The following is a 20,642-nucleotide window of genomic DNA, read 5'->3' as shown; positions in this document are numbered from 1 at the left end:
TTCGCATTATACTGTAGCAGCTTTGGCTACAACCAAATGTACAGTAAATGATGAGAGTCAACTATAGTATCTTAGCACCATCTATCATCAATTTCCTTAGGGGATTAATAAAGTATTATCTATCTGTCCTGGTCCTTTGTACCACCACTCATAGTACATAGTAGTTCAGTGAGGAATAAAAAGGTGTTTTGTGTCATAAAGGAGACTGTATTGCTGATATCTCATGAACATTTGGTATAACGTTCATTCTTACACATAGCCTGTGATTTTTAGTCAATTATTTCCACCAAATATGACATTTAAAATATACCTGGTATGTGCATGCAACATCACATTCACATTAAACTGAAACATGAGTTTCTAAACTCCAAGTAAATCCAGCCATTATTTTATACATCTGCATAAATTACTGTAGCTCTGTCTCTGAGCAATGATTTAACATATTTGTTAATGTCAAACTGGACATTAGTAGGGCTCACAATTCTACAGGTAGGATCTTAATATAAATATAAAGGATAATAAATAATAAATAAATAATAAAATATAAAGGATATCAATTATTTTATTTCAAAAGACTACGAATTTGTTATGATATGATGTGATGTGATCTGATACAAGACTATTAGTCTACATTTTTATTGACTCAGCTAAAACAATTTGTAATATTTACATAATACTATTATGCAAACATTGGTGGCATTTGAAAGTACTGGACAGGAGTTATGAAGTGGTTATATGTGTAAATAAAATATATTCCATGCCCTGGAACACAGATTATGCAGAAACTAATCAAATAGAAAACCCGCCAACATAGCAAATCCTTTGAATATAGAGTTTGGATCCCACATCAAAAATGTTCAAATAAATTTCATATTTATTATTAATAAGAAGCTTTGAAAAAGAAATACCGCAAAACAGTGAAAAGGGTGCAATGCCTGAACACTCTACTCTTTTAAAAATAAAAAAAAACTTCAAATCTGATGTCTGGTGGGACAAAAGCCATCCCTGGAGAAGCTAGAGAGTGTCACAGCTCAGACTGGGAGAAAAACCAGACTCAGGGCTTGTCTTCCTCTCCCATGGTACTGGCCTGCATGTTTCAAGATTGAGGGTGCAGACCCTGATGATGCCCTAACGTACTGCATACTCTGTCTGAATATGCAATTTATTAAATACGGTTAATCTCTTTAATTTGTGGACATTCGCCTTTCTTTGATGTGATTTTTTTTCCTGGTTTGTTAGGGGGATTTGCAATATGATACTTAAATATAGGCTTTTACCATAAATTATACAGTATATGATTTCAAACCCCCCTATCTTCAGGGGTGTGTTGTACAGTATGTTTAAATATACTTGAACAGACTCAGTAGTTACCAAATATCTGTCAGTACCTTTTGAAAGTCTCTCATTCTATATACAGTACATAAAAACTAAAGAGTTTTAAACCACATGATACTTTAATCTTATTGCTTTGTTCACACTGTTATCACTAAAACTCTTTTGTTAATTACTCCTAATGTGTTCTCCACATTATTTGGCTGATACAGTAGTATTTTTAGTTTTTGAATCCACACTTACTATGCTACGGACAGCCAGAATTGTTGGCTCCTAGGAGGTTTCAAAGGGAATGCACAGATATCTACAGCAAACACAAATAATGGAATATGGCCCATGTTTCTTTTATTGTTCTGAAGCACTTCTGAGATCTTGATTTTCTTCTGTTGCTTCACCAGGCACACAAATCAGCTCATCTTCAGCTCCTGCCAGAACATGGTTACCAGCTGCAGACAAGCTCTGTTAACATGTACTGCCAAGTGCCCTGGCTTCTGTATTTTTTTGTAGGATTTCAGACCACATGCCTAGCTGGGAAATGCTTGGTTACAGAGTGACGAAAGTATTAGGTTAAATGACTAGCTTGCATTATTTGTGTTTCCTCTTTACATTAAAACAAAAGGTTATTATATTAGTGAAGAAAGCAGCTGAAGTTAAACTACAACAGCAGTGTTTCCAGTTTTCGCTCATTGTTTCCAGTAATTGGGCGGCCTACAACCCACAACAAATGCATTTATTTACCTAAATCAAGTTGTTTCATGAGTTTCATGTTTCTAGACATGAGTGTTTTTTTATTATTGGAGAATACATGCAAATGGGTAGTGCAGCTCATTCAAGTGGTAGACTAAATTCCTCTTCAGGCTTCCTTGTCCAATTATCTCATATCTGAATGTCACTTTCATTTAACTGGACAGACACATGTTCTTGCCTCCAATGTTTTAGGAGCTAATGGCATAAATGGCAGCAGTCTGTCCCTTCACAGGAATGTCTTTGGTGGTAAATGAGATAATATACAAAACACTCAAGGATTCATTGAACGAGAAGCAGTAAACTCCACATATTCCATGTATAGAGGAGTATGTTCAATGTTGAGATAGTAACCACTCTAAATCAATATTTACTAGCCACCCCCATTAATTTTACTTATTGTGTCCAGGAAATTACAAATAATAATCCTTACATTTTCTGGAAAATACAATTAGGGAGGAGATAATGCCTAGTGTTCTGTCTGTTGGTACAGTAGGTCTAACACTGCTTTGTAACTGTGATGTGCTGGAAATTAATTATTTTGACCTGACAGGCCACAGAGCCAGCACAACAAAATTTCATCCTACTCCCTCTCGTGTAAATCTAGGCATCTTGGAATAGAGTTCCAATCTGGCTCTGTACTAACAAGTTTAATTTCTGTTTCTAATCAATTACATTCAATTTCCCATCTAAAGACTTATAACACAATTGCATTGCAAAATATTACTTTATTTGCATATTGCAACATAATTGCAATAAAATAAATATACTTTTTGACTAATGCATAATTATAGATGGTCAAGATATTAATATTTTAAGCTCACAGAATGCATTAATCTTCTTCAACACTATATATCTAGCCCTATTTAACAAACAAGCACTGGAATGCACACAACTCTTTATCTTAGGTCTCAAAAAAACATTTATTATTTATACGGTCTCTTTTGCTTTGGTGATTTCATTTTATAATGACCCCACTGCTGAATCTCCCTGGTGGGAGTTTCCATAGTAACATCAGAAACAAGTCCTGTTCCACGAGTGATACTGAAGCAAAAATTCTCTTTCTAAGCAAAAAAAAAGTTTTATGTAAAGCCTATACGTATCTCAAAACTCACACACTGGTTTTGTTGTTTTAATAACCGGGAACTCTGTTTCAATTTTCTCTTTTAAATTGAACAAACCAAATGCTTCTGTGGCAGATACGTTTTCATTACAATTGGTTAGTCTCATCTCATTACTTCTTTCTGCCAGCTTTCTAAAATAATACTGGAAAACAGATATTTTATAAGTGCTGATTTTACAGTATACAGTACATTTATGCAGAAAGAGTTAGTCACAAAGGAATAGCTACTTAACATAAAACAAATCTCCATGACCCCACGCAAGTTGGTTTTCAGTCCTGTCCTGTGAGGATGTACAGTAATTTAAAAACCAAAACCAAGAGGGGAAAAATAATGAACAAAATGACAATAAAAGTAAGTATAAACTAAAAAACCTCTAAGTAAAACAAAATTATTTGATATCAATATATAATTCTCAAATGAGAGCACATCTCAATAAGAATTGATTATTGGACATTTTGAAAGTTTACAGTATATGAGACTTTTTTGAAAAAAAGCTGTCTCTGTAAAACTTTTTGGATAAGATCCTGGCATCGAGAGAAACTGTATGCAACCAGTTGGTTCAGTGAAAGTCTAAGAAGGAGATTATTGACAGGAGCAGGAAGAAGGTACAGTTTTTATACATATACTGTACATACTATACAGTTTCCAAATAAAAACTCAATCACACATTTTTTGCACACTGCTTGTGCTGACTTATATTTAAATTGTATGTTATTTAACTTTGTTGCTGTTGCTGTGTTTATGTTTTGGTGTTTCCTTAGTGTCTTTGTAATGTATTGGAGCATCCATGTCAATAAGCATTCCATTGTACTTATGCATACTGTATGACAAATAATGTAAACTGAACATATATTTAGAAAATGATGGCTAGCTTTAGGCATCATTCTAGTCTAAAAATCTAAATTGTCTTTCAATTACTATATTACAATAAAGGTGAGAAGTGTAAATTAATGTGTCATTGTCGTGAAAGAGGCAATCCGACCCCTTTTTGTAGATTACTACCTACTGTATATGTGACTGTGCAGCTATACAAAAAGTCTATACTGCCATTCTTAATGCAGCTCTTTATTTTAAATGCTGTAGGTTTTTGAAAAAAGCTGTCTCTGTAAAACTTTTTGGATAAGATCCTGGCACTGAGAGAAAATTTACGCGACTGGTCGGTTCAGTGAAAGTCTGAGAAGGAGATTATTGACAGGAGCAGTGCAACTATGATTTACAGACATAGAGCAAGAAGAGAGTCTGATTTTAAGAATGGATGCATGTCTTGGTGATGGGGCCCTATTCTTGTCCATTTCATCTTCAGTCTGTATTTCTTTTCCCCATCATACAATAGCCCGCCCACACAATGAGAAAGGTTCAGCCAGCTGAAGAGCACAGCTCATGGGGGATTTGTGTGCATGCGTTTGTGTGGAGCCCTGTTTTGTCCCCCACCCCCCAACCCCTTACCTATGCTGTTAAGATTCAATTATTTTTATTTCATTTCACCGAACTGTGCAAGCTGTGGTCCCAAGGCATTCCAAGGCCTGAGAAAATGAAATAAAAAATAAACCCCACAAAGTGATTGCGTGGGTCTTAGGCTTAATCTCGTTTCAGGATAAATTTACTTCAAAGGGCCCCCCGGTTCTAGGTTGGAAATTAAATAGCACTGATACAAGGTGAATTCCGAGCACAGGGGGGAAGAAATAAAGTTGCAGTAAACCCTCCCACTTGGGAATGCTGCTTCATGCCAATCTTTATCGCTCAGCTCTGCTGAAGTGCTGACACTGAACTGGGACCCTGCTTCCTATGGGCTCACCATGTCTCTTTCTTTCTATGTTGTTGTTATTTTTATACGTTTGGGATAATATAAAATTACAGATGTTTCACAAGGTTGTGCCACCACTTACTGACTCCACAAGATCCCCCTGTCTAGATGTACAGTATTATTGTAACAGTGTTATAACAGCCCAGCAAGCAGCTCCCAAAGGAGGAGACAACAGTGCAGTGTGATCAGAATTGCCTAGTTGATAGATGGACACTATTACACATACACCTGCTTTCCTTATAATAGAGAACATTATACATGTACAGTATCACAAAAAATGCATGACCCTTTATATTTCAAACAAGTTGCAGAATGCATTTGGATATTTCATGCTAGCTATTTTTTTTTCACTTCTGCAAAAAAGGGAAATAATAAAAGAGACGTATAACTCACGTTACAAATTAAATTTCTTCTGTTGACATTAAAATCCATTTTATTTAATTCTAGGCGTACTTTTTATGATGTAAGAGAAAATAACTGTATTGCATTATAGTTACCCACTAAAAAACAAAAAGAAAATGTAAATACATTTTGTAAAATTGCGGGAATGTGTCTGTAGCTTACAACCTTGTATTTTCTAGCTATTGAAATATCAGTGTTTATGTTCTGGTACAGTTAAAAAATATATTGTTTTTCCTTGAACTGTTTAATTCTTCATAAGGAATGTACTGTAGCTCATATCTACGGAAGCCCGTTTCCGCCAGAGTAAAAAAAAACGTGGTATGGTATCTCCTAATTGCGACTTAGTATCTCAGAATTCCAACTTTATATCCCGCAATTTCGACTTTATATCTCAGAATCCCGACTTAGAAACTCAGAATTCCGACTTTATATCTCGCAATTGCGACGTTTTATCTCACATTTGCGACTTCGAAATAGCCCACACTTCATTGTCTGTCCTTTTGTTGTTGTAACGGATTCGGGTTCTAGGGCTTGTGCCCTCGCCGCTCCCACCCTAGTTCGTGCCTCACTGCACACACAATGAAATGTGGGCTATTTCGAAGTCGCAATTCTGAGATATAAAGTCGCAATTGCGAGATACCATAGCGCGTTTTTTTTTACTCCCTGGCGGAAACGGGCTTCCATACATTTCTGTTCAGAGGATTAAGTATATCAATTACAATTGAGAACAGTTCTAGTAATGAAATTGAATTAATTCAAAGAATATACTACATAGCAACTGGTGTTTCTTAATAGTGTCTAAGCCTTTCCATTTTATTTCTAAATAGTAGATAAAAACTGCACACAGTTTCATATACTGCAACCCATAAATAAGCAACCAACCCAAATTAAATAAAAGTAAAACAGAAATGCTAGGAGCATCCTGTTACAATTAACAGTAATTCTTAGGATAACTTAATTATTTTGATTTATTATTCAATTTACAGTAGTTTGTTTTCTGTTTACATGCAGTTTCTACTGTATATTTTCCTTGCAAATGAAAATTGAGACAAGGCCAAATTTATAAGACCATTTAGCTGGTAAAAGCAAGACCTATTCAATTAAACTCATTTCATTATTAATATACAGTGTGTATACTATTCAATAGTGCATCCAAACCTCAGAGAAGGTTATCTTGAAGAAACCAGCTCACTCAAGACATCAAGCTGGGCCTATGTGGATTTAAACCAAAGAGAGATGAAAGATCCAAAACCCTTGAAATAAAAACCCATCTACTGATCCCTTTTTGAATGATTAACAGCTTCAAACCTTCAGACCTTTTCAAAGCCAAATGAATTATAAATAACCATACCGTAAAACACAAGGTACTACAGTATATGGTCACACTCCACAACACTTTACCAATGTACTGTATGATCCTTTAAGACTGTTGCTGTTGCTTCTGTTCTGCCTTAAATAAATACACTTTAATGTAGATTGTGAATAATGTGAAAATGGTAATATCAGTATTAAGGTAGTGTACACCACTACTAAGTTCTACTGATTAGTTGAGAATCATCAAATGGTATTGATGCATGTTGATCTAGCAAAATATTTCACTGTTGGTTACAGTACAAAAAAAAAAACAATACTTCACCTTTGGTCTGAGGCAAAAGAGTGTCATCCATAAAAACCATCACTGTTATACATACAGAATGAATATACAAGTGGGAATATGAATGTTCAAAAATATATCAAAACAATGCATGTATTCAAAAATCTGGTTTAAGGACAGAGTTCATAGCAGGGTTAAAGTCCTACAAATGGAAACCAAGAAATTACATTCCCCCTGAAACACAACTATGCTGAGGGATACAATACACTAGTTAAATTTCCTGCAAACTTGCAATCTCTTTTTCAGATTGACAGCTTTCATAAACAGTGTTGAAGTCATAATAAAATCAATGCTGGCTGAAACTGATGCAGTGCTTGAGAGATGTGGTGCCTGAAGCAAGTGCCCTGCTAAGCAAAATTATCAGTTGAGGACTGAATTGGTTTAGGAAGGTTCACACAGAAGCCTCATCTTTAATCAAATGTCACAGCACCCGAAGAGATTGTGGCTGCAGGCCCTTTTGCTTCACAGCAGCCTTTTCCTAAGCAGGCTTTTGACCTGTTTATCTGGAATGCCACTAAGTGGGACTGCAGGTTGATTTGCATACACGGCTCTCCCTGCTGGTTCCACTAGCCTAGTGCATTCATCCACTAAAAAAAAGTTGGGCAGTCTGTCTTGATTGCTCAAATTCCACATGCCCGACACCTGCAGCGAAGGGGTGTTTGCCAGAATGCATGTGACCATGAGCAATCTTACATACTGTAAGGCTATAAGACTAGAAAGCATGGCAGATAGCCAGTGTAAGGTTATCTCAGAAAAGGTTCAGCCAGGTTCTTTTATTTAATTTTCTCCCATGGAGCAGCAATCAAATGATCTTATTTACATCTATATTTAACATCCTTATTAAAACACTGAATGGGAGCTGCAGGGGTGGCATGGTGGTGCAGAGCTTAGTATTGGTTCCTTGTGGCTCTTGGGTCATGGGTACCGTTCTGGACCTGGAGTGTTACCTGCATTTCAGGATATGTAGTGATAGATTTGAAAGACACAAAGCACAGTTCAGTGAAAGGACTATAAGTTTATCTGCAGGAGTATCCTAATATGCACATAATGTCATTTTATTACAAATCATTAATACTGATAGAAAGAAATTGATTTTATTGATGTTGTACACAAGGTTTGCATACTGTAATTAAAAATATTTTTTTGAGGACATTTTGGACAAAAGTCCTTCTTTATCTGATTAAAGAGAAACGTAGCTGCTGTGCAGTCACTGAAAAAATCCTTTTCTTCTTTAAGCATTTGCAAATAGCAATTGAACCTACTGTATTCTATAAAGTAATGCTGATTGTAACTATTTGTTAATTTAAAAACAAACACTGTGTCATTAATTGTAAACACAATCTATTATAAGTAAAAAAAAATAGGATTAATACAAGGTTTATGCTTAATTTCTACAAAATTATTTCAGTAACATTCTTTAAAAAAATGCATTTTGTCTTTGAAGCATAAGAAAGTCTGCAAATAAGCAGTGCCAGTTTGACCCACCTACTGTAGCTTGTTTGGCTTCTTGAGTTTAAATGACCTGAGGAACAAATCTAGCTGTTTCTTAAAAAAAATAAGAAATTGTATCAGCTTTGAAATATGACAGGGTAGCTTGTTTCAGACTCTTACAGCCATATAGGATTGACATTTTGAAAAAAGACTAAAGAGTTTAATTTGTCCATTCAAAGGATTTTGAATACTTGAATTACAGTAAGTCCCCTTGTCGCTGTCATGCCCAGTACACCTAGAGGGCGCTCTACTTCTGTCCTGTTCCTAGTTCCTAGTTCTTTCTGGTGTGTCTTGTTGTGTAACCTATTTACTTCCTGTGTCTGCTCTGCTCAGCATTGAGGGTACGGATGTCCTGAGCCCCGCCTAGCACCAGGTCGCTTCTGTCTGTGGCCTGAGGTTTCTTTCCGACATCGTCTGACCCCCTGAGCCTGGGCTAACCCCCATGTTGCCCCCTTTTCGCTACGCATTGGGTCTTTACTGCTCTCCTTATCGTTCCACGGCTTGCCCTTCCGACATCCGTGACAGTAGCCTTCTCTATTAAAGATTCAGTTCTATTCATTAAAGAGATTCAGTTAAATTCAGAGTAGGATACTCCTTTAACGAACATACAGACTGATACCAAAGTAAACATATAGTTTCTGATTTTGCTGCATGGTAACCAATATTCTAAAACAAATATCTAACTAATACTTATATACTGTACATTTAGAAAAAAGTGTAAAATTTTGATCACAAAAAAACGTAAGACCCTTGGCAGTAATCTGGACCAGATAGGCCAAAATTTATTTAGGGCTAGCAAAAAGGATAGAAATAATTAAAATAAACTCACTTATCACAAACAAACAAAAGTCTCATTTTTAATCCTATGACATGTAGGATTGCATGCAGTGGGAGGTCATAACCTGCCAATGATTTTAAAAGACTTGATCCCCAAAAGGAAACTAAATATTTTCCAATATATTCCAAGAGTCTGATCTCACACAGAGCCATATGAAACTCCAATGCCACAATAATGAAAGAGTTGTGTGGCAGGCCTGGCCATAAAGGACTCAATTACATTTATCCTGCCACTAAAGAGTACCAATTAGGGCCTTAAAGATAATACAGTATTATAGTTATTTTGGGGCAAAAACCAATTACATAATTGGTTAATTGTAACACACATTCTCATATGGATTTCAATTAGTGTGTTTGGTGTATATACAGTAAGGGTGTATCACTGAGCTGCTCGAAGTTACAGTATGTTTTAAGATGGTAGTAGCAGTCTGTGTACTGTATCTGTTGAGATAAAGCCTCCTTCTCTGTACATCTTGAGTCCTCATGAGGTTTTAATGTGTTTCGACCTCTCAAGCCACCTTAGGTCTGTCAGTTGTTCTAAAACGTCTGAGCCTGCTATAGAATGAACTTTCATCAACCATTCCTGTAGTGGATGCTAATATTCCACGTTGAGTATACTCAGACTGCCGAATCAAAAATACTGAACTGATTTTTTCCTCTGTCACATTTTCATAAGTACACAATGAAGGATATATCGGGTCAAGTGCTCTCTTCAAATTGTTCATGTTGGGAAACAATGAACCAAAGACAATGTACAAGCATGTTACAATATTCTGTACCACAGAAAAATCAAATTAAAGTCTTGATATATTTTTTTCCAAGTAAATTAAACATAAAGCTATTTACAGTATATCATATCTCGTGGGCAGTGTGCCTATTAAGAACTCAGCAGTAATTAAAGCTTTACAGTATGTTCAAACACATTATTTCTAATATAAATACCCCTAATAACATTTACATCAGCCTGTATCCAAATTATTTCCACGTGTGCACAGTTTCAGTGAGTATCTAATAAATTTATGTTAAACTATAAACTTGCCTCTGTGTACAGCTGAATAGTCTGATACAGTATACTGTATATGACTTTCTTTCGATATGGTCAAAATGTTGTAAGAAGATAATTTATAATCACAGCAGACTAGAGTAAGCTTGTTCCAAAAATCAGTGGTTTACAAAGATGTTTGACTCATATCGTAATCAGAATATATAAATGCAACAATTATTAACTCAATAAAAGCAAAAATGCTTTTGGTATTTGGTCAAGTTATATTTCATTTTACAAGCATGTTTGGAATTTAAGTGCAACAATTTGGAATATGGAACAGCAGAAACAGATTCCAAGATAATATTGTTTTTTATCAATTGTTCTTCACACTAAAAAAACTAATAAAAATGTTCTTATACTCGCTGAAAGATATTTGTAAATTTGTTCTTATGCTTGCTGAAATATACAGTATTTGGCCTTAGTTTAACATGAGAATTTTAATATAATATGATAAGTCTGCCTGTAGAGGTTAGGTCATATTTCCTTCATCCATTTTCTAACCTCTATTCAATACAGAGTCAACAGGTAGCCAGAGCCTATCCTAGTGAGCAACAGGTGTAAGGTAGGATACACCGTGGGTGAGACATCACTGGCACAAACATGCACATGTTCACACCAGGGCCATATACTGTATCCCAGAAGCCAATTAATCTAACAGTATGTTTTTGAACTGTAGGAAGAAACTGGAGTACCCCAAGAAATCCCATGCAAACACATACTGTACACACTCCATGCAGATAGCACCCCAGGAAATGAGTCCAGGTCCCAGCAATGCTAATCACTGCACCACAGTACCACCCTTCAAATTTACTACTACAAAGAGAACTGCATGCTCTCCAATATTCCAGCTTAACACTCAGATGGAAAAACAAATTAGAAAATCTATTTTGCATGTTCATTCTCTTCAAAACAGAAATGTAAGTTTATCTCTTATATTTAAAAAATGAACAAAACCACTCTCATTTTCAAAATAATTCAATTCTGTACACTATACAGCTGTTGAAGAGAACATCCACTATTCAGAATGACAAAATCCTAGAAATTAAACTGCCGAAAGACCCCAGCAAGATTCTCGAACGGAAAACTAACTTTATGGTTATAATAAATCAATCTTTGTTAGACTAACGTAATGGAGCTTAAGGCAGATTTGTTTTAAAGTGCATTTTAAACACAACTCTTCAGCGATTGAAAAGCGATGATAAGTACCCACTTAATTTCTGTTACCTGTGGCTTTCTTACAGTTCCAGAATGTGACTTACACAAATAAATATGTATATACTGTATACACTATATACAGTATATTCATTTTTAATCTGTATCTTGTAAGAGAACCACACAAATCACAAGTTTCCAATTGGTTAAGAAATACATTCTGCATCCAAATCATCCTGTTTACTAAACAGATATGAGTTTTTTTTTTGTCTTTTTCTGGGTGTTTTTCATATTCCCTATGAAATATATAGATATGTTTTATAGTTTTCCACAGAACCAAATAAAATTTCCCTTATTGCTTTCTTACAGCTTTGTGATTTGTGTATGTTTTAGAATAAATTTTCACGTTATATTCATATTATAAAAATTATAGTCATAATCACAACTGTTGTCATTGTGGTTTTCTCCTGGATCCTGAGTATTATCTGAACTGACACATTGCGTACATCTCTTATACATTGGAAACAATCTTGCATTTTAATATTAAGAAAAAACTGAACACTTGCATGGTTACAGCTGAACTCAAAATACCAGCTTTCAGAAACATGTTTGGCTTTAGTTGGCACTATGCTTGTTCTGCTTCTCCAAAACAGCCTTTTATATTTTTGCCAGCTCTCTGGTTGTCTTTTTCTTATGATTTGTGCCATCTCCTGTTTCTTCTTTCCAGCCAGTTAGCAGGAGATTCATCCAACCAAAATGGCCTCAACTACCTCCTCTGTCACTCCACTGGTGAGAAAGACAGGGAGGACCTACAGGTATGCGCTGCTTCTTTCAGATCATCTCTAGTATAAAGAACATTGTTTAAAACAGATTTCTGCTTTCCATGATTGTACAGTAAATGGTTAAAGGTACAGTAAAGGGGCTCTGGTCCATCACCAGCTCTCATATTTCTGGCTTTGCATCTGGTTTTGGTAAACCAAAACTTTTTTCTCTTTAACACCTTTCTCATACAAATAACAGAAAACTTATCAAACATTTAGCACACATAAACATAAGAGAGGGATTTTATGTATTTGTTCATAAAGCACTGAATTTCTTTACTTACTCTTGAGTTGACAACCTCTAATGTGATGTTCTGAGGGGGTGCACTTGGTACTGAAAGAGAACATAGAATAAGAGCATTAAGAGAACCTGACAGTGAACTGTCACAATAGTTTTATAGCAAAGTGAAAACACTAATTTTGTTTGTATAAATAATCAGCCATCATGTAAAGTGAAGAATTATACTTTACTTGCTAGACCTATCCAAGATTATGATATCCAGCACATACTGTACATGTTTATGAAGATTCTTGGAAAGGTGAAAGCAAAGTACAAATAAGAATGAGACCATCAGCATGTCACGCTGCACACAGAAAGCAAACTGATATTAAACATCAATCTTAACTGTTGTATACATCAGTCTGTATTTTTTTTATTTTCTCATTTTCTTTGTTTGTTTCACCATTAAGCCACGTGTCTTTATTGTAACCTCTACAAGAAATGCCTTTACACTGACATTGATACTTGAACTTTACATCCAAATCCAGGTTAAGCATCCTGATCAAATTAGAAATGTGCTAAATCCGAACACCAGAGGATGTTCAAATGATACAATCGGATATATGCAACCTATATAAAACATGAAAGTACAGTCTCATACGGTAACTTCAGTAACAGTTGACCATGACCTCTCCATGATGAACCTGTACTGTACATGCTTTCTTTATTATTAGAGCTACTGCCCCTTTTGCCATTTAAACATACTGACAGGAAAAAACGCTGTAAATTTGTCAACATATATCAAATATAAACATACAAATTTCTCCACGTGTTCTGTAAATTCCAAAATGCATGGAGAAACCATTGTGGACAGCTTCAATGAGGCTAACTGTTGTATGTGTTTACAGAGGAAGCTGTGGTATGAATCAAGAACACTAAAGGCAAAGGTCATAAATTAGCACAGAGAGGAGTGCGGTACGGAGTCAGAGCACACAATTTCATTACTGAACACAAGGGGCCTTAATTAAGCAGGGAAATGAAAAAGGCAGATCTCACAGTCCGTTTGAGACATTCAGTAAACCACAGTTAATGGAAGCAGACAGCCAATAAATTCCTTTGGCCTCTTAGCCCACACCAAAGGTAATGGAAAGAGACAATACACAGAATAACAGAGTCTTTCAGCCATACTGCAGGAAAGATGTAAGGCTCACTGTGGCACCCCGGAGTGAGCGACTCTGAGAAGTACAGACTGCTGTTGATTGATCAGAAGGGAGGGATGCAAAAAACAAAAGTGAGAAGTGAGCGGAGAGCAGGCACAGCCACAGTCTTCAAGCCAATGGAATGCAAATTGGAGTGTACAAGCTCACAGGCAATGCTAGTGAACATGGCTGTTCTGATGTGTGTGGATGCATAAATCCCTTGCACTGCCAGACAAAAACATGAATTGAATACAATTGATTCAAACTGTAGTTTGCCTGAGAAGTGCAATTCAGGTTATCTGCATGTGCCGGAACGAGTTGAAACGTTAATTTTGTTAGTTCACAACTCCCTACCTCATTCTGTTTTTCATACATTTTTGCTTTTAGGTGTTTAAGTTGCTTGTGCAAAGTTTTAAATAAATTCATACAAATTATCATGAGTCACAACATTCTGACTGCAACTGTAGTTCTGACTGCAACTAAAATTCTCCAAGGCACATTTTATCACCTTCTATATACATTGTTCAACTGACAGATTTGTAAAATGACTGTGAGATTGATTGAAATTCCAAACACAAACAGCAGACACTCTTAACTCTGGCAAATGCAAAATTTACAGTACAGTATATACAGTACAAGCAGCAGTGCAAAATACATTCATCATAATGCAGAACTCCGTTCCACACATATCGAAAACAAACTTATTGTACATCTGAAATGCAAAAGCAGGGAAACATTACTTCATACTGCCTACTGTATGTTCAGCTTTATTAATGACAACATTTTTTTTTATTTTGGGGTTCCAAAAGCATAGTTCCACAGCTCCTGTTTTTTTTAGTGAGCTGTATCTATCCAGATGGCATATTATCCATCTGAAACACATTTTTGCTTCATTTCCTTCATATTTTTATTATTTTGGGTAGCTAAGGAAGTTTAATTATTCCTAATCCATGAAAGATTGTGTTAAAGTCTGTCTTGTGTCAGTGCCACAGTTGGAGGCATGCAGAGAGGTCTATATTATAATTTCAAAGGTGATTGCATTTTTTTTAAACTTCATAATCATTAACAGGCATATATATTTTTAGATCAACCTAAAGCAAATAATTTTCAGCAAAGAAAGCAAAGAAATCAGTTGAAAAAAATACATTCTTTTTTAGTTTGGAGCAGATCTTCTATCACAAACAATCATATAAACATTAGAAGCTACAAGTAGAACGCAGTGTGCTGTGGGGGTCACATAACATATACTGTATACTGTAAAATTAATGCAGAAATGCAGCCCTGGAATTCTAATTGTCCAAATCTTGTCAGTTCTGGTCCCACTGCAGGGAAAGAACAGAAAGTTCTCTTTGTAGCTTAGTATATGATCAACACCAGACAAGTTCATAAAAGGCAGTGAACAGAATGGGTAATGCCTGCCATATTCTCCTTGGAGCTTCTTTTTCTGAAGGACTAATTGAATTAGGAGGAAAAGGCTCCAGGGTATCTGCAGCTTGGAACTGTAAATAAAGATATTCTACCCCAAAGCACAAGCTCCTCCTCCACTCAGCCTAGCACAACTTAGCAGTATTTTAGAAAAAAAAAAGATTTCTGTTTCATTTGAGGACACAAATGTGTAACGTGATAATAAGTTTCTGTCAGAAAATTTGAGTTTTTATTTCTCTTCTGGGAAATAAATTGTATTTGTTCACAATATCCATTCACCTTAAAAATCATTAAATCCACTTCACCTGTAATTTGGAGTAACTGGTACATTCCAAGAAAATGTTTTTCAGATCATGATAATAAAAGAATGCTAGAATATATACAGTACAGTACAGTAAGTGCAACAAATTCACTAATTGAAACATTGTTTTTAAAGAAGATGCACTGGTACTGTACTGAACAGACATAAAGTAAATGTTGAGTAATATTGGTCATCAGCAGGGTTCATCAACAGGGGCTTGAGAGTGAAAATAACAGTTTAGTAGAATGCATGTGTACAGGCCACCACTGGAAGAAATAAATGTTGTACACTGCTTTGCAGATGTTTTTTTGTAGTATTCTGTCTAAACAATCATGTACCTGTGAACTGATCCCTAAGCCCTAGATATCACTTGTTGTCTTAGTTCAAATGTTCAACAGGGCTCAGTTCTGGTGAGTCGGTCCTCCATGGTTGAATTGACATGTTCTCATCTTGTAAGAAATGTGTTGTTACATGAGCAACATGAAGTTGTATATTGTTCTGATGAAATGTTTTCATGTCAGGATGAACCCACATGTAGAACAGTAAGTAAGATCTCAGGACTCTCGTGCAACTAGACATTCCTATCCAGACCACCATACTTGGACATTGAACATTGACTGATCTACTGTATACAGCTATTAATACATCTTTCTGCACATCTGTGCCATTCTTGTTAGTGTACATCAGAGTTGTCTACACAGAATCTTGATTGATCAAGAAGACTTAGCTCCTATTGGAGTCACCTGAGGTGTAAGGCCAGCATCCAGGTGTTCTCTGGATAAAGAGGACCTATTCGTTACTCTGCGGGATTTTCACCAGGTTTGACAATCAACAGGTTAAACCACCAAATCAGTTATGCCTGATCAATTTAATGAACTGTTTAATCAAATTAATGAAGTGATTTAGCACATATGCAACAGTCAAATTATGCATGAATGCAGTCAATCAAAACAACACAACAAACATACTGTATAAATGATATCCAAAATACATACATTTTATTTTTCTTAACACATGCATGAATGAACAGAGCCCTAAGTTTCTCCTGGAGCTCAGTGTACTATGTGTGTGAGCATGTGGGGCACAAATTTAATTCTGAAACTCTAAAAATGAAGAACTTTCTTAGTCAATTCTGTAAAGGCAATGATTTATATCTCCAAGCAAAGTATATATGAAGAAAACACTTAAAAAATGCTAACTAGTCTTAGGTGTGTCACACAAGGATGACTTCAGATCTCCAAGACAATTTTATACGAAGAAAACTTGCATTGAATTTACTGTATCATACAGTAGACATGGACATCCAGACACTAAGAAAAAGAGCACAACATCTGATACAGTAGATTTCGATGGACATGATGCTGATGGTTATTTTCATAAAAGAAATTACAGAACTGAACATGTTAAAAATGCAATTAATAAACTCATTTACCATCTGAAAGTGTGGCCACTGTCAGATCCTCTGTGGCTGTGCCAGGCCCATAAAGATTGTAAGCCAGTATACGTATAGTGTATTCTGTGAACTTCTTCAGCCCCTCCAGCTTGAAGCTTTTCCCACTCACATCCACACTCTGAAAGAGAAAGAAACCATGAATAATTTCTATACAGCACCAGAAATGTGTGTGAAGTCCTAAAGTCACTTGTTCCAGCACAGTTGCTTTAATGTAAAAAAATAAATAAGCATTTGAAAAGTTACCAATGAATGGAATCCATTCAGTTCATCTAAATCCTATCTAAATATCCAAGTACTTTCTGCTCCTTTCACAAAAGGAATGGGATATAAATCACACATTTAAAATGTCATAGACATAGGTTTGAAACATACAGTACAAGAAAAGACTGCAAAATCCAAATTACATTATATTAAAAGAAAGATCTTGGCAATGCCTGTCAGAAATGACATTAATAATCCTTCAACTAGATAAGTCAATTGAGAACAATTCTCAATGCCACATTTTTAATAAAAAAGGCTTACACTTTTGTTGCACAGAAAATAATGTGCTGAAAAGAAAAATAAATAAAATACTGTTAAAACAACATAATAGAGAATGGCATTGTTCAGAGAAAAATAATTTACTGATGTACAGTACACTACTGAAAATACATTCAGCACGAAGGTGCAAAATTTTGATTGACTGGGCAGATGATTCTAATTTAATCTAGTGGTAGTTAATTACTTGTGCCTAAAGCTAGTAGTTACTCTTAGAAGGGTCAATTTGCTAAATATACTACATCTTAACTGAGAAATAGGTCATTAATGGAAAAGAAATGTCCTTGTAAGTGCTGTTCCATCCTTTAGAGGGCATCAGCTGTCAAAATGGTGTCAGGCATGAAAACTATGTATGAATGGAGAATAGAAAATATAATGGATTTAAAGGAAAGGAAAAATAATTCTATAAGAAAGAGAATGTCCAGTCCAGTGTTTATGAGTGAGGTGCAGTGGCTTAAATAAGAACAAACCATCCCACATGTGTCAGTCAATGTTGCAGTCTGCAGCAATTTAACACGCTGGTGGGATTAAGCTGAATTCTTCAAGTGCCTCTTACTGTATATATTTTTTCAGGCAAGACAAGAAATATGATTTTCTTACTTAAGTATTGCATACCCAAATGCATTTATTTTTGTGCATTTCTAATATGGTATATTGAAGTGATGCTGTGACAAATGGTGAACTGAACTCTAGACCACAAAGATCAGAACATCCTCACAGAAACAAAACTGACAATGCACTCTTTACATTGTACATTGAGAATACAATGAGGACATTGTTCTGTGAGAGTAGCTGTTTTTCTTGTCAGCTGAACTGACCCAAGCTTGATGAGAGTCATATGTATTGATATATGTTAATATATACTGTATGTTTTTACTGTTTCTTCGATTTCTCTTTAAATTAAAAGCTTTTTTGCAACTATTTGTAATAATAACTCTATATTCAGGTATCAACTGCTATGTCTTGAATAAAATAATATGACCTTTTCCCCCTGACACTATGATAACATGTCACAAATGGATGTATGAATAATCTAATGTATCCATAGGTATACATACACGCTAATCATATTCACAATACACACCACCATACCAGCCAATTTAGTTTTGTTTTTCCAATGAAAAAATAATAAAAAATTGGAATCAGCAACCTGTTGTATTGCAATGACAACTCAGAGGCTTTATAGTCAATACCAGCCTGGAGTTTCTTACTGTTGTCAATAATATTGTTTGCCAGCCTCTGGAGTTACTAATTTTCTCATTTTTTTGTCAATTTTTGAAGTGAATACTTCAAATAATGTAGTTGCATTAATTTACCTTGTTCATTTCCAGATACAAGGTAAACTCCATAACTACATGTTATGTTCCAACATACTGTATGTGAATCTGCTGCTGTGAAATAAAAAAACAAATACAAGAAATACCCTGGAGTCCGTCTCAAGGAATCACCAGAGTCTAGACTGTCTGCACACATTTTTCCTCATTTTCCCATAATTACTTGGCTTCATTACCTTTTTATACCACCCTGGGACTCAGAAAGATGCCTTACAGATTTAAATTATACAGAGATGAAACATCAGGGAAAATGTCTAGCAGGCATGCTGCTTCAAGCACTTTCAGCTTTGCTCGTGCTTTCCCATCAACAAAGCATAAGTTGGGGGCGATTAGCAAAAACTGTGGCCCGTTAATGAGTGTTTTAGCAGTACAGTTAATTCTACTGAGAACATAAGCAGGGAAAATAAATCAAAGACAACTGACATGACATGGATACACTTTTCTTTTTGCCTAGACACTTATCCAAACCTCACTCACAATATCACCTGTCTTTCCTTCCAGCAAAATTACTTACAGCAAACAGCTACCGGAGAGGGAAAAAGAACATTTTCTGTTTTCGGTATAGAAATGCTGTTGTTGAAGTCGCTGATTTACCTTTTTTTTTTCAAACAGTATAAGACTAAAGGTGCACCGCTTGTATTTTAGTGCTTTAGGGCCAGTATGTAGAAGTGAGACAGTTTTTGGATCATTAAGACCGATTCGAAGGCTATAACAGGTAGAGCTGATTAGGTGTCAGTTGTAAGCAGGCTGACTGATTGCATTTATGTAGCTATAGAAAAATAGCTGCATTGTTTCTCATCTTCTTCCTTTCTTTGTACCAGTGAAAATACTATAAAGGAATTCCTATAAAATATCCACCAAATGATCTTAACCTGTGATCTGCTACATGTGGAACATTCATCTTGGAAAAGTCCAAACAGCCATGCCATATCTGTAAAAACTACAGGAACTTAATGAGTATTCAGCATTCCTGGCCTGAAGGACAGGAAGGAGGAAATGACAAATCTAATAGTCATGACAGTGGGCACCCCAAATCTTTAGAACAATAGAGAAACCTACAGGGAGGATCTAGTACCAGTTTATCCAATGGAGTAAAATACAACAGCCTATGCTGACAGGTGCCATGCATCTAAACAAGCTCCACTCCAAGATCTGTGAACAGACAAGACTTGGAAGCACAAGGTAGTGGCTCCTACGATACCACCTACACAAATACAGTTTTTCAGACACCATTCATCACTGTTCATGTTGTATCAACTTCATTCAGTGCCAGTACCACCAAAAACAAGAGAAACAAAAGCAGTAATTGTTGCAGACTTTTTTGAAAGGAACAAAGTAGCTGAAATATGTACAGTTTATGGATCCTGAGACATTACCAGTATGCTGTCTCCCTAAGACTAATGAGGCTGACATTGTCTAAAGAGTAGACTGGCTTCTAGAAAAGGTAGATGAAGACCCAGTTCTTATTGTTGTTCATGATAAGATACACAACATTGGCATAAAAGCATTCTTCTCATATGTACAGTAGAAAATTCAAAAATGTTGGAAATAATTTACAGAGAAGCACCACATCAGTAGTTTCCTCCGGATTAGTGCCTGTTGCATGCAAAACTGAACAACTGGAGATGTTTCAGAAACATCTGAAAAAAATTATTATGAATCAGCTTAGGGAAAAGATTAAAAAAAAACAGAACTGAATGGGAGTATAATCAAAAACAGAGTGAGAAGTGCAATAGATAACAGATAGCAATAGTGACAAATACCGCA

General features: G+C 35.6%; 1 protein-coding gene across 3 annotated transcripts in view; it reads right to left on the bottom strand.

The window, feature by feature from the left end:
* dcc (DCC netrin 1 receptor) overlaps positions 1–20,642 on the bottom strand; it is a 381,511-nt gene that overhangs the window by 77,578 nt on the left and 283,291 nt on the right. For all 3 annotated transcript variants that reach the window (XM_069187368.1, XM_015363992.2, XM_015363996.2), the window contains exons 11-12: positions 16,984–17,122; positions 12,691–12,740 (exon numbers count right to left, since the gene is read on the bottom strand). In XM_069187368.1, the coding sequence (XP_069043469.1) occupies positions 12,691–12,740; positions 16,984–17,122 (189 nt within the window). The remainder of the gene's footprint in view (positions 1–12,690; positions 12,741–16,983; positions 17,123–20,642) is intronic.

Source organism: Lepisosteus oculatus, chromosome 3, assembly GCF_040954835.1.
Source record: "Lepisosteus oculatus isolate fLepOcu1 chromosome 3, fLepOcu1.hap2, whole genome shotgun sequence".
Taxonomy (NCBI): domain Eukaryota; kingdom Metazoa; phylum Chordata; class Actinopteri; order Semionotiformes; family Lepisosteidae; genus Lepisosteus; species Lepisosteus oculatus.
Note: the sequence above shows the minus strand (reverse complement) of the source record. Positions and strands in the feature narration are given on the sequence as shown.